Source organism: Cyrtonyx montezumae, unplaced genomic scaffold (genome assembly GCF_038088225.1).
Source record: "Cyrtonyx montezumae isolate F1298 unplaced genomic scaffold, pur_monq_1.0 scaffold_8, whole genome shotgun sequence".
Taxonomy (NCBI): Eukaryota; Metazoa; Chordata; class Aves; order Galliformes; family Odontophoridae; genus Cyrtonyx; species Cyrtonyx montezumae.
In genome coordinates, this window is record NW_027072089.1 from 48,356,754 (window position 1) to 48,371,012 (window position 14,259).

The following is a 14,259-nucleotide window of genomic DNA, read 5'->3' on the forward strand; positions in this document are numbered from 1 at the left end:
ATTAAGAAAGCAGCACACAGTGCTTGAATGAATCCCAATCACGTGTCAAATAGTTCATTTATCCACAGGAAAAAAAAACAAGTCATTTTAGACCTCAGTACTAAGTATTTCTCTCCTCTCAGGATTTGCTTAAACTGTAGTTGCTAACAGAGAACTGACGGCCTACAAAAACACAACAAAAACCCATCAGCTATTCTTAAATGACAGTGATTAGATTTACAACATTTTAAATAAGAAAGTGCATAATGTACCAGAACACACACGCCTAACTAAGTTACATAGGTAGGAACTGCTCAGGTAAAATTTATTGGCATGACACAACCATCTTCCTTAGGATATTTGGAATAAACACAAAATGTCAGAACTGTAACCTTTTGTTATATAGGAGCAGGAGCTCTGCATTCAACACGGATAACGCATGCAGCTCTTAACACTAGTTAAAAGTGACAACTTCAGACTGAATAAAACAAAACAAGGCAAGTGCCATGCTCTGTGTAGTCTCACCACAGAGGACAAGAACAGAATCACAGTACACAAAGTATAGTCAAAGAATTGGAGCAAACAGGCATTTGATTAGACTGAAATTAATTTTCCTACAGGAGAAAAAAAAAAAACAAGCATACAACAAAACCCTCTGTAAGGTTTATGGCCTGCTGACAAAGTTCAGAATTCTGAATGATATACCAGATAAATCAATACTGGTTCAGTATTCAAAATAATTAAACAAAAACCAAACAAGGTCTCCTAGTTTGCTTTGTTTCCTCATAAAGCAGTAGTAAGGGCTCATAAAGCAGTAGTAAGGACTCATAAAGCAGTAGTAAGGGCATGCACGACAAGCCTTCTCATCTAAACCTCAGATGTTTGAGATACGTGCAGGGTGAATTCCTCAAGTGCTATATCTATGCATACAACTGCAAGTTTGTACTGAAGAAGACGGATCTCGAAGATGATGACTCAAATATGTGCAAGTTTCAGTAAAATTCATTCAATCACAATGAAATTCTAGTTTGATAAACATTCAACTCAATAGTTGACCAAAATAAGCACCTGTAAATAGCACAGACTTCTAAGGAGATAATTAATCTTGAAAGGGAAGTTCTATTTATCATATTAATACAAAGAAAGGAAAAACTAGATTTCTTAAGAACAACTTTTTTTTCCTTCCAAAAAAAGCTTAGAGAATAAAAAGTTCAAGCTTCAATTTATTTTCTCTATTTTAAGTCTAGTTTGAAGTAGTCTAATGCTCTGCCTCCCAGTAACTCATCTTTCACTTACAAAATTCTGGTCCTCTTATCTGATAAAGCCTAAACTCTTCACTTCTGGCACAGAGAATTGTGAAAGGAGTCCTTTTACACCAGAAACTGTTTTGCTCATTTGTGAAATCTGCCCAATGCGGCCAAGCTTTGAGCCATACTCTCTGTATGCATCTTCCCAGTACCCAAGAGTACAGGAGCTAGAAACTGAAGAGTCCTTTCTGTCTGAGCACATTTTGAGATCAAGCTGCCATTGCTGCAGGCAGACTGCACACATCCCCTGGGGCCTGAGAGCCCTTCTGAAACAGCTGAAGATAAACCAACCTCAGATGAAGCCTGCCTGTCTTGCAGTCTCCATAACTCACTGCCTAGCACCCTGACAAAGGAACAGAATAAAACCTCCAATTCTGAGGCAGAAAGGACAAGGGCTGGAAAAGGCACTGAAGCACAACTACAGAGAGCACAGTGAACAACCAGCAGGCTGGGAAAGGAGAGTTGAGAGGTGAATAATGATGAGGCAAGGCTGGCAACTAAAGGAACTAGAAACTAGAACTTGCTGGACAAGAAATCAGATCAGGGCCCAATGCCAGGGTTTGAGGAACGTTCTCCCACCTTTCCTGCAAGGTTGCTACTTCAAAACGTGTCCAGGACATGATTAAGGTCCAAGAGGCTTGTGTCAAGACACTTGTCTCTAGATCTCTTTCCCACCTCTTGGCTCTCTTGCCTCATTCCCTGCAGCAAAGAAAAGATGACTGATGCTTACTGGAGGTGTGGGAGGTAGCAGGGGAAGTTGTGAAGAGGAGCAGGACAGAGAAAAAGAAATTCAGCTGAGGCTTCATGTTTAGCAGCAGTGCTTTTTGAGCTGCAAATGAATTTGCTTCAGGCACTTCCCACCCTTCCAAGTCCTAAACTTGCAGCTGGCCTTTCCATTACGCCAATGCAACTGCTTCTGCAGCCAGGCAACAAGCCCTATCAAAAAACAGATCTGGCTGACACAGCTCTTGCCCCACCACAGCAACTTGATTAAACAGTAAGAACTGGCACTTAGATTGGTTTCCCTGTGCAATCACACATTTCTGTACAGTAGGAGAACTTTCTGAGGATGGAAGCAAGCAAATGGTAAAAGAGAGCGATAGTACTAACAAAATAGAGTGAAAGAAGCAAAATACTACTGAGGAACTTGATTTGTCCTGTGAGAAACTGTATGAAATGCCAAAATCTTCACAGAATAATCGCACGCTACTCATTCGATGGGAGTCTTAGTTCTGGCTTCACTGCTGAAGAAAGGGCAAAACTGTAATCAAACCCAAGAGCTCTACTTTAAGCTTACAATGCTTTAGACACTAAGTACGAAAAGTGGGCAGACTGTTTTGATCTCGATACCTCTATAGTTTGCCCTACCCCTGATAAAGTAATGGTAGCACTTCCACTCTCCAAATTGTTTTCTGTGAAAATAAATTCATAAACTTCTTTATGAAGCAGTAAGGCAATGAGTGCCTTTTTTTTTTCCCTTCAGAACAGGATTCATCTACTAGGTGTCACTTAAGAGAGTGTCCATGCAGTGTGACAGTAGTGAAGAGCTGCTCACATCAAGTGAGCCCTCTTCTTTCTGAGCTACTAAGCAAGCTCTGGCTTTGAGGGCAACACAGACAGATGGGATGATGCAATTAAAGATTTGAATAATTCATTAATGAGAACCAAAAAGGCACCTTAGTTCTTACATTTCCTAACATCTATGCACATGACTCCACAGTCTTAGTAAGTTCAATTAAAACCAATAAACAAACCACTACTGTGTGCGTCTCTGAACACAATTCATTATCAAAAAAAGCTTGTTGTGCTGTTCCAGGGCATTAGTGCTGCTGTGCAAAATCTGAACCTTAGCCTTCCTAATTTAGAGCTTAAGTCTTCCAAATGTTGAAGCATCTGTTTCAATTTGTACTGATCAGAGTCTAATCTTGCAGCCTGATGAGGTTACAGTAGCACAAGTTTTGTAGTTCGGTCTCAAGGAAACACAATGCAATGCCAAAGATCCCCAGTAAACAGAAAGCATTATTTCATTCCCTTAATTCACTTCTTCGTCTTCAGCTCGAACAAAGACTCCAGCAGTCTTCTACATGCAACAGTGCCTGCCATCTTATACTTTCTGTAGTTAAAGAGCAAATTTATGGCTTGATCATCAGCACAGCAAACAGACTGTGGATGTAAGCATCAGCTAAAATTATTACAGTGCAGCTTCTTAAAGCCTAAGCTCAGCACAGCGTGGACCAGTGTATTCACAAAATACAAACAAGGTCTAGATGGAGCATTCCACTTTGTGTCCAGATTAAAAGTTTCTATTTTAAGCACTCTGCAAAGTCATACCATTTGCTTGGAACAGTACTTTTTCTGCTTGGCAAAGTAATGCTACCTCCTGAAGGCACAAGTCTATGCTTTGAAGCAGCAGGCTTCTAGAAAAAGCACAACTTGTAAAGGAAAAAATAATAATAAAATAAAATTTTGCAAGAAACATTAATATTAGATTTCAAAAGCAAACTCATTATTGGTTTTCTCAATCATTAGCACTTTATTTCATTCTTTAAAAAATAAATCTACACTAAAAGAATGTCAGAAGTACTTACATTTCTTCTGTTTGTCAAATAGCTTCAAAAAAACGTCACCATAATAAAATGAGTCTTACCTCCTTCAATTTCCAGATCACAGCAATATATGAAACCAGCAACATATTCCTTCCAACATCAAGAACTTAAGCAGATTTTAATCTGTGCCCAGTAACCTCCAGTTTTAGTTAATCCACCGATCACCATTTAATGTTCCAAACAGATTCCTGAATCACAGAAGTACCTAACCATTCCTTCCACACCCGTACAAGATGCTTCAGTTTGCCCTGAAATTTCACACCATCTCTCATGTAAGCAACGTGCCAACATGTTCATCTAACTACTTCTGCACATACACTCACCTTTCCTACAGAAATGTATACTATTTCCATCAATTACTACCAAGGCTTAAGTTCCCTCCGCATTCTTTAGTTATGAGGGAGTGAAGCACCACAGTTATCTGGATACCAGAAATTAAGAAAGGATTACTGCAGACCTTCATATTATAATACCAGCTAATTGCTTCAGAACGGTTATTTGTAAATGAAGTCATTATTCCAGAATCAACTCACAGCAAGATTTCACAATAGCTTATTCTGCAACACATACAGTGTTTGTAAAACATTCTGCAAAACTTTCATTATCCCAAACTGACCATGCTGGAATACAAGCAGCAATTGATCTCCTGTGTATCTGTGAAGGGCTCTGGGGTTTTTGTGTGGTTAAAAACACACGTGAGGAACAACTACTGGTGATGTCAATGCTGCTTTAACTTACAATTCTGATGAATGTTTAAGTATATCTCAAAAACAGTATTTGAAAAACACCTTCCTGCCTATCCTGAAAAAAGCCCACTTACCTATTCAGCCTGAGTGTAAGGTCCAAAGCAATACCAAAGCTATGCATTTCTATACTTGTCTACTCTCGAAGAGTCATCCGCATAGTCAAAGTTGAATTTAAACAATCTGTTATCAATTCAAACTTTATTCCCTTCCTTACAAAATATGCTGGTGTGAAACTATATTTTCCCTTTTGATGGCTCACATTTCCTGTTTCATCTGTGCCTCCAACTTCCTCCTCTTTTTTGAAGGCCAAAGAAAATCTAGACAAGTGAAAATATATTGCATAATCAGAACCCATTCTTTTAGCTTAGGGATTCATCAGAAAGACTGATGTGTCTGATTCACGTGCTGCTCTCCCAGTCAGGTTCTTTTTTTTATGAACCAGAAATAAGACTTTGTTACTGATCAGCAGGTCAGGAGTGAAGTGCAGAGCAACTAATGAGAGGAGGGAAAGTAACCATTAGCCATTAACAGAAGCATGGAGAGACAGAAAAAGGATTGCACAAGCAGGGAAAAAAGCCTCTGTGCAGCAGAAAGTGGGGGAATAGGTATGAAAGTCCACTGAAACACTGAAACCTGGGGAATGGACAGGAAGAGAGTTGGAGCTACTGATAGCTAGGAAAAAGAAATATTAACACTCCTAGAAACATTTCTTAAACATGAAGATTTTGTTAAACGGAAGGCAGAAATACATGCCTCAATACAGGCCCTGCTGGCACCTCTCAGTCTAATAACTACAATTTGATGGGAATGGTGCTATCATACAGATTAAACATGCAATTAAGTAGTTAAGGTTGCAAGGCCATCTCACGGAGGCTGATGACACAGCTTTGGAACTTAATGACCAATTAGTCTAATAACTATTTCTAAAAACCAGTTTGCTTTGAAACTGCATTCACCACTGACTCTAAAATAAAAATAAAAGAATAATAAAATAAATAATAAAATAAAGTAAGAATAAATGAATACATAAATAAGACTACTTCCCACCCAGGAAAAGAAAATCCAGTTGGTCATATTCAAGTAAATATATGTGGCTCCTCCAGGAAGTCCCACTCTTCCACATCATTTCTTCAGAATGATACCTAAACCTATCTATTTTACAGTACACTAAAAAGCCACATACATTTTAAAAAGTGTAGACACATACTCTCCTTCTGAATTTCTAGTGCTTTTCTTTTGCAAGAACACTAAGCACAATACCAATAATGCTCCAATTACAGCTGAGGCTAAACTTCCAAAGGACATTATTGGTACTTGTGCACACAATGAGGCCCTATCTCATATAAGCCACTGGCAATGTCAGCTGGTGTGGAAAAAAAGTTCAAATACAAATTCATACAAGTGATGGAGGAAGACTTAAGAGCCTTGTTCAAGCTCATGCAAGCCTGCGACCAGACCACACTTGAGAATGATGATCTAGCTGTTTTAACACAGACAAAAGCATTTTAACACTAATAAGGGTTACTGGGGGATAAATTAACATTTGTCAAGCACCAAACCTCTATAGGTTCAAAGCCACCAGGAAAACATTTATGTGGCATGTGTAGCATTCCTAAAGAATGACAGAAACTCCAAAGTGGTTAAATAGTAGATTCAAAAGCAATACAAGGTATCGCACTGTTAACACAGTTGCTAACTACCCTAGGGACCTCGTTACCACAGATTAGAGAATTCTAGAGTTCATAAGGACTTAAAATAAAATTAAAAAAAACAACAGCAAAATCACAGAGGCTGAGCAGGAATACCTGTCTACAGCAATGGAGACAAACACCAAATTAAATACGACTTCTAAACAAATGAAATTTGGAGCAAAATCCTGTGTGGCAAAAATCTGGGTCATGGCTAGCCCACTGGTATGTCAAGATCAGTATCAATCACACTGACCCATACAGTCCCGTTTTGTGCCTCTCTCTTGAAATCATTTATTTCCATCCTGTTCTCTTTCCAGTGAAGATTGATTTTTATTTCACACCAATGCAACATTTAGCACAACAAGGACGCCACTCAGATTCGAGTGTCATCATAGTACAAGAATAAAAGTAATTATTGTTTGCAAGCAAGAATGTTTCCAAACACAAAATGAAATGTCTGACTTACTGCAGTCCCAATTCATTAAACAAAAACAACAGAACTTAACACACTGATTTCAGGTAGAGACCACGTCTGAAAAACATCATCCTGGATACAGGACTTCAGAAGTTACATTAATTATATCACAGAATCACAGAACTGTAGGGGTTGGAAGGGATCTCCAGAGATCACGGAGTCCAACCCCTGCCAAAGCAGCTCCCTAGCCCAGGTTGCACAGGTAGGCGTCCAGGCGGGTCTGGAACGTCTCCAGAGAAGGAGACTCCACCACCTCTCTGTGCAGCTGTGCCACCTGAACTGTGAAGAAACTATATGTTAAGTATACATATACATAGCATTATATATAATATACATTAACAGGCCAAAGAACTGCCTAGGCATCTTTAGATGGTTGCTGTTTCGAATTCACTGCAGTACCACTATTTTAGACAGCACCAGCAGCACATAGACAATACGGACACCGTATATCCCCGGTGTATTCTTCAATTCAAATCTCAATATATCCTCTACTGTTAAAATAAATTTTAAAAGTATCTCACTTTCTGTGACTTGACAGAAAATAGCCCCAACAAGTTAGAAAACAAGCATCAGACTAACGAGCAACCATTTTTCTTAGAAATGAGAAGATATATTCAGCTTAGTTGTACTTTCCAACAATTACAAAACAGATTGAGATCCCTAAACGAATTCTGGTATGGGTTAAGACATAAGGATATATTCTAATTACCTGTCTTACAGAAACAGACTGAGTCCAGTACAGCAACTGCTCGAGGCACGAAACTCACAGTTCGGTCTGCAGAAATTTAATTTGTGGAGCAGCTGCAGAATCCAGTGCTACTAGTTTGGCAGATCTGAAACAATCTCTACAATGCAGGAAAAGCCTGAAACGCTGCTTTTACTGATGCTGAGAAAATATCAACCCTGACTAAAAACGTACTCCACCCCTGTTAGAGGAAACAAATTGATTTGAGTTAGCTCTTGGCTTTAATTCCATCGCTGCCTAAATAAACTTCAGTTTGACACACTTAGTTGGTCACCAATGAAAAGTCTAAGGCTACAAAATCACTGCACAAGGTCATTTTCCCCTACACAGATCTGTCCTATTTACCAAACTCAAAATGAAACTTCAGCAAGTTCGTGAAGCTCAGTGCTCTTACGACCACAACACAAACAAGTACTGTATATGCACAGATTTCAGAAGCAGAGCTTAGCTAGGGAAGTGCTCTAGAGACAGTTGCATGCCATTATTCATTACTGAAGACACTTAATTTCAAACAAACAGCAACTTATTTTTCCTCTTTAAGAATCCTTGCAGAAGTAGCCAATACAATGCTTACATTCCAGGCTGAACAAGGACATTAGCTCAAAAAACAAAAATGTGCCGTTTAAATTAACAGGGTAGGATCTTGCAAGATATACTTTCTTTTACCCTTGAAGCATTAAATTTTGCAGCTCTGAAAGGGAGAACTAACAGATCTTAAACAGAAGAAACATTTTTTCTCTTCATACAAGATTAAATATGAAGGCTTTTTTTTTAACCTTCTATATCATTCACATAGCAATAAATGAACAGACTTCAGACCTTCTCTGATATTTTGCTGTTAAAGCCTTTCTTCTTTCTTCTGGTGCTTTAACTGTATCAGTGCCATGTTAAGTTAAACTTAAGTCTTTTAACTTTTTCTAGAGAATCTTCAGCTCTGTTTCAGCTCTTGTCCACATCATCTTTCCCCTCAGTTTCGCTCTTTAAAGCATTCTTCCTTTCTTCCAAATTTGTTTTTCATTATTCTCCTACTTTCACCTCTTATTCCAAACACCCAGCCCAACCACATCAGCAAACACACCTCTCTAACCATTGAGCCTTTCTATTCATTATTTATACCTACATCTTCCCTACCAATTCATAGAATCATAGAATCCTTAAGGCTGGAAAAGACCACTAAGATCATCTAGTCCAACTGGTGACCTACCACCAATGTTGCCCACTAATCCACATCCTTTAATACAACACCTGCACATTTTAACACCTCCCAGAACCGTGACTCCATCACCTCACTGGGCAGTCTGTTCCAACGCCTTACCACTTTTTTTTTAGAGAAGCTGTTCTTCCAAATATCCAACCCGAACCTCCCCTGTCACAACTTGGGGCCATTCCCTCTCATCCTATTGCTAGTTACACGTGAGAAGAGGCTGACCCCCACCTCACCAGATCGTTGTAGAGAGCCATAAGGTCTCCCCTGAGCCTCCAGTCTCCAGACTGAACAATCCCAGTTCCCCCGGCCACTTCCCATCAGACCTGTGCTCCAGACCCCTCACAGCTTCACTGCCCTTCTCTGGACAAGCTCCAGGGCCTCAATGCCTTTCTTGCAGCGAGGGGCCCAGTGCTGAGTACAGGGGCACTCACCTCCCTGCTCCTGCTGCCTCTCTAGTCTTCACTATTCATTTCCCAAAAGGGACCAAAGGAAAAACTTCAGCATTCAAATATTGTCAGAACTAATTGGAGTTTTGCACAGATGCTTTGCAAGATCCTTTTCAAAGCAATAAATTCATCTTTATCTACAAATCTAAAATTAACGTGTAGATTTGCTGAGTAGTGAAAGTACATAAAAATTATTTTGAAATATACCAATTGAAAGTGGTAGTTCCACACATTGAAGAAGTTCAGTTCTGTTGAAGAGAAGAGCAAGGATAAAAGTTGTCTCTGGGGGGATGATTCAGAAAAATGGAACTTTACAGCATTTTATTGCATTCTGCAGAAACCTAATCTGAACATTAAAGAAGAGAGAGAAGACATTGGTCCAACTTCAGCAATTCTATATTCCTTCATCAACCCAGTAAAAATATTTAATGCTACCTACCTGAATCATCAGCTAATCTGCTGATTCTCTCCAACACAGCAATACAATCTCTCTCATCATCACTGACTTCCTTCAAAGTGTCCAGCAAACTCCGCGCCACCATTTGCCTAGTTTACAGGAAAGATTTTAAAAAAAATAGCATTATTTGTATCCAGAAACATAGCCAAATCATACAGATCTCTTAAACCAAACAGTAACATTTTACAAAGATTCAGTAAATTCAGTTAGCACTGCTTTAGGAATTCTTTATTCTGATATTCTGCATAACCTTTAAGAACTGTTAACTTCAAACGCAGTATTAATATAAATATAAATATATATATATATCCCCTTAGCTTACAAGGATAGAAGAAACAAGTTACAAATTTTAAAAATGGTAAACAACTGACAAATAAGCAAACCAGATCTTAGTCAGCATCAGCCTTCCATCCTCATCTCTGAATTCCTTCACTTGCTTCATAAAAAGCAAGACAATACGATATTCTTAGAAGAGTTTTAAGCACAATTATGAATTTATCTTCCTAAACAAAGCATGAACACTTAAGCTGAAGATTTTCAACCAGTGTTGACCTTTAAAGGGTAAACTTAATTCAAATTCAGTGTAGAACAGTGGGTATATTCTGTGATGATAAAACACAAGCAAATGCCTGGGACACATGCACGTGGGACAAACATTGAGAGAAGTCACAAATGGAACACTAAGAGAAAGAAAACACAAAAACAATCCGAATCATCACTTCAGTTACAACTTCCAATTCATGAGAAATTTCTCTGAGGGTTATCTCCTAAGTGACAAGGTGTAGCCATATGCGAGTGTTCATTCTGTGAGAGGTTTGTTGCAGCCTACATTACACAGCCATACCCTTCAGTTACCTAGACAGCCTTAAGTCTTAAACAATACAGCCCACACCTCAGCAAGTAGCTTCTTTTTCCTCAAAAACAGCCTGCAATGGTGTATAGCTGCCTCTAGCTGTTTTTCACCCTTTGGGGCCACGTGGGTTGAACATCAGAGCTAGCTGGATTATCCCAACAATGAAATGGGCCAAGAAACACTGTCCAGCACATTGCTAGCTCTTGTATTGCCTCTGAGCAGCAAGAGTCAAGTGCCAGATAGTTCCAGAACAGACCAACAGAAATACTTGTCAGGATCTAGCCTAGATATAAGCACTGCTGAAAAACAGCAGCACTGTAAACGAGAGAAGCATAAATTTGATCACAACAAATGGTGAATGTGAGCAGTTGCCACAAGCAGATGGTTACATTCCTAGTGTACAGGGGAAGCCTGAGAGCTTTACAGTTCTGTGCAATTGAAGAAAAGCAGGAGGCTTTCATGAATTCCTAAAGTTAAATAACCATTTGTGTTTTCTCAAATTTAAATGTTTAACATCGGTCACTTGCAAAATTACTTTAAATTAAAACTGTTTTATCAGCAGGTGAACAAAATCTACAGAAAAAAATAAAACCGACTGCAAAAATACTCTAATGAAATTTCCTTGTTCTTACTCTTTTCAATTTTCAACTTGGTACAAGTGCCATATCTCTAGGCAGAGATCGTTATTTTCAGTTGGAAGTTGAGCTATCAAAATCCTAAGAGGGGGAAACAGACTACGTGACACACTAACCTAGAAGCAGAGTTGACTTGGTCTTTTAAAGGGCTGGACAGTTCTGAAAAGAGAAGAGGAACATATGAAGTAGATTTCATCCATCAGCCTGCCTGGATGCATCTCTCTCCCACAAATTAAATGCAACCTTGGATAGCAAGAGACATGACAAGTGATCCAATGTGTTGAAATGTTGTGCTTACTGATACAGACACAACAGTGACTGGAGAGTGGACATATTGCCCTAAGTAAGAAATGGTGATAACCAATCTCCTGCACAACTAAACAAAACCATGCGCCTCAGATGTTGCTCCAGGCTGGGCATGGACACAGAACTGAGCTTTAGAATAACATGCCTCCCATCAAGTGCACTTTCAATAACCTTTTACCCTAGTGATCCAGAAGAGCTATAAATTGTGCTCAACTATCACCCAAAACACCTCTTCTATTCCAGATATAGCTTCCTTGCATATTTTCCATCTATGTAAGACAACATCCAATCTGTCTGGTGCAAAAACAGATCCTGTACCTTTAACTTGGCATTTGCACTTAGACAATATTCTACCTGTACCAACAAGGAGGGACAGGACTCAAATACAAAAGCAGTAATAGCAAGTAATGAACCACAATAAACAGTGCTGTATCACATCTTGCTCCTGGGGACTATGGAATGGTCCCTAGCATGCTGGGAGATCTGTGAAGGCTCATCACCTCGTAAAGCTTTGTTAGCAGTATTGTGAACTGTGGTGGCTGTAAGCCAAAGTGAGTTCCTGTGAGTTGAACAGATGGTTGAGCAGAGATAGCCACTCTGTGAAGCAAGTCAGAAGAGATGAAAACACAAATCCTAGCTTGAAACAGATACAACTTGCTTATTGAACCCACATAAAAGAGTATTCAACTTTTTCCATGGACTGAAGGTAAAAGATAACCCCCACCTGCACCCAGGTGGTACTTATCACTTGGGTTTATAAAGCAATCAATGCATTCGCTTTTGGTTTTAGTAGATTCTGGAGAAAACCATCAGGACAAAAGGCAGAAGAGCAAGCTAGGCTCACTTCTACAAAACACAATTTGGTTGTCAGCCAGTAATAACAGAATAATCTTCAATTCCATCTGTCCAGTGTTCTGGGAGGTGATATCCACTCATGTCCCCTTAAATATCATAGGTTTTCATTTAGTTCTGCCACTACCCCAACAATCTGTCAAATTTATTCATACACCACCAAAGTACAAACAACAGGACACAGAGGTAAACCTACTTCACATTTGTCACAGGCCAAGAGCTAGCATGTAGGCAACTAATGAAGAATGACTGTTCAAGAAGCGTTTAGATGAGGTGCTTAAGGACTTAATTTAGTAGTTGGGTAGAGATAGTGATAGGAGGATGGTTGGACTAGATGATCTTATAGGTCCTTTCCAACCTTATGAACTTATGAACTTATGAACTTATGACTGGGGCCCTGTAAGTGCCTCAACATGCTGTTTGCTAGAGAGTAGAGTAAGGAAGGTAGAGTAAGGAAGGGACCCCAGTGCCCTAGAAGTCTGACTTCCTCCTCATGCAAACACTGGTAGTCTAGCTACAAAAAGCATACAACCAACAACTGCAAAGAACTACCAACGCACAGTAACATAGCATAGATCTAGTGATAGCCTGCCCGGCAACTTCCAGGTGAGTACCAAGTGAGCATTTGTGAAACTGGAACAGATGTCTCTGAAAGATAACCTTAAGTGAACACATTTCATCTTCAACAAAGGCAAGGAGATACCTTTTGTGACAAGGAAAGGAGAAAGAGGCTTTCTCTAGGGATGATGACAACTCCCCATAGACTGAAATCTAACAGGGAATCAGACTCCTTCAAATATACGACACAAATGACTCCATCAACATCAGTGATAGCAATGTAGGTCTCAACAGCATTCCGTTACCACATGGTTTCCAGGACACGACCTAGGACTAGCAATAATAATTTCATGCCATTTCCCTCCTGCTAGGGTTTGGGCAGTGATTACTTCCAAACGCACCTTAGCATCTTACAAGAACCCTTACAAATTCTCAGTGCCACCTTAAATTTCTTTCCAGCAACAATTAATAGAATTGCATCTTCTCACTTCTAGTACCTGATTACTCCAGGTACAGGGACTTACAAGCTGCCCAGCCAAGTGAAGCATCAGATCAGTAATGCTAGAGCTGCAAACTCTCAAAACTTTTTATTCACCATTCATTTCTTCATCATATGACTGTCACCTAGACAGCAACGTATCTGTTTATCCTTTAAATAGGTTAATGGCCAAAGAGAGGGCAAAGACCAAAGGCAAGAAGTACACGTGCTTTAGCTGTTATGTACAAAAGTGGAAGATAATCGGTCAAGTTCAACTTCATTTAAGATTTTTAAACATCACAAGTGGAGAGAGCTCTCACAACACTAGAAAAACTGATGGACTTGCAATTAGAATATTTGTAGAAACCACTTCACTATGATTAGCAGAAGATGAAAACAGGGATAGATTACAAACACCCTGCCTTTATATCCACATGCAGGATACAAATTCTTTGGAGACCATGCACAAGGACATAAATGGGATATACAATGATATATTCCAAGAGTAGCTATAAATACTTTTGCATGGCTCATTCAATTCCCTTTCGTACACTGACCTTATTTGGAATCCATACTGGGAGTTCTGAGAGTTGTAATTACTGTGTACAAACCACAGTTATTAGCCCTTTAATACATCTCTACTACAGAATTTAAATGTCAAGAGTTCATCTAGGTAACAGGTGCATTTAGCTAGTAAGGATACCTTTAAAATATATATATTTAACTTAGCCCATTTTCAGACAAATCATAAATCAGGATTTGAGGACTTGCCATATTTACATGAGTATCAGAAGTAGTAACTTAGTTTCAGACACATTTTCCCCTAAGCAATCTCTAAAGCTATTCTGAATCAACTCCCAGTTTAAAAACCAACATCTTTGCACATTTCTTAAGAAGCAAGGATTTGTCATTATAGTT

The 14,259-nt window shown here is 39.2% G+C and overlaps 1 protein-coding gene across 4 annotated transcripts in view; it reads right to left on the reverse strand.

Moving 5' to 3' along the window:
- PPP4R1 (protein phosphatase 4 regulatory subunit 1) overlaps positions 1-14,259 on the reverse strand; it is a 59,908-nt gene that overhangs the window by 22,796 nt on the left and 22,853 nt on the right. For all 4 annotated transcript variants that reach the window (XM_065753702.1, XM_065753705.1, XM_065753703.1 and 1 more), the window contains one exon: positions 9,642-9,748. In XM_065753702.1, coding sequence (XP_065609774.1) covers positions 9,642-9,748 — 107 coding nt within the window. The remainder of the gene's footprint in view (positions 1-9,641; positions 9,749-14,259) is intronic.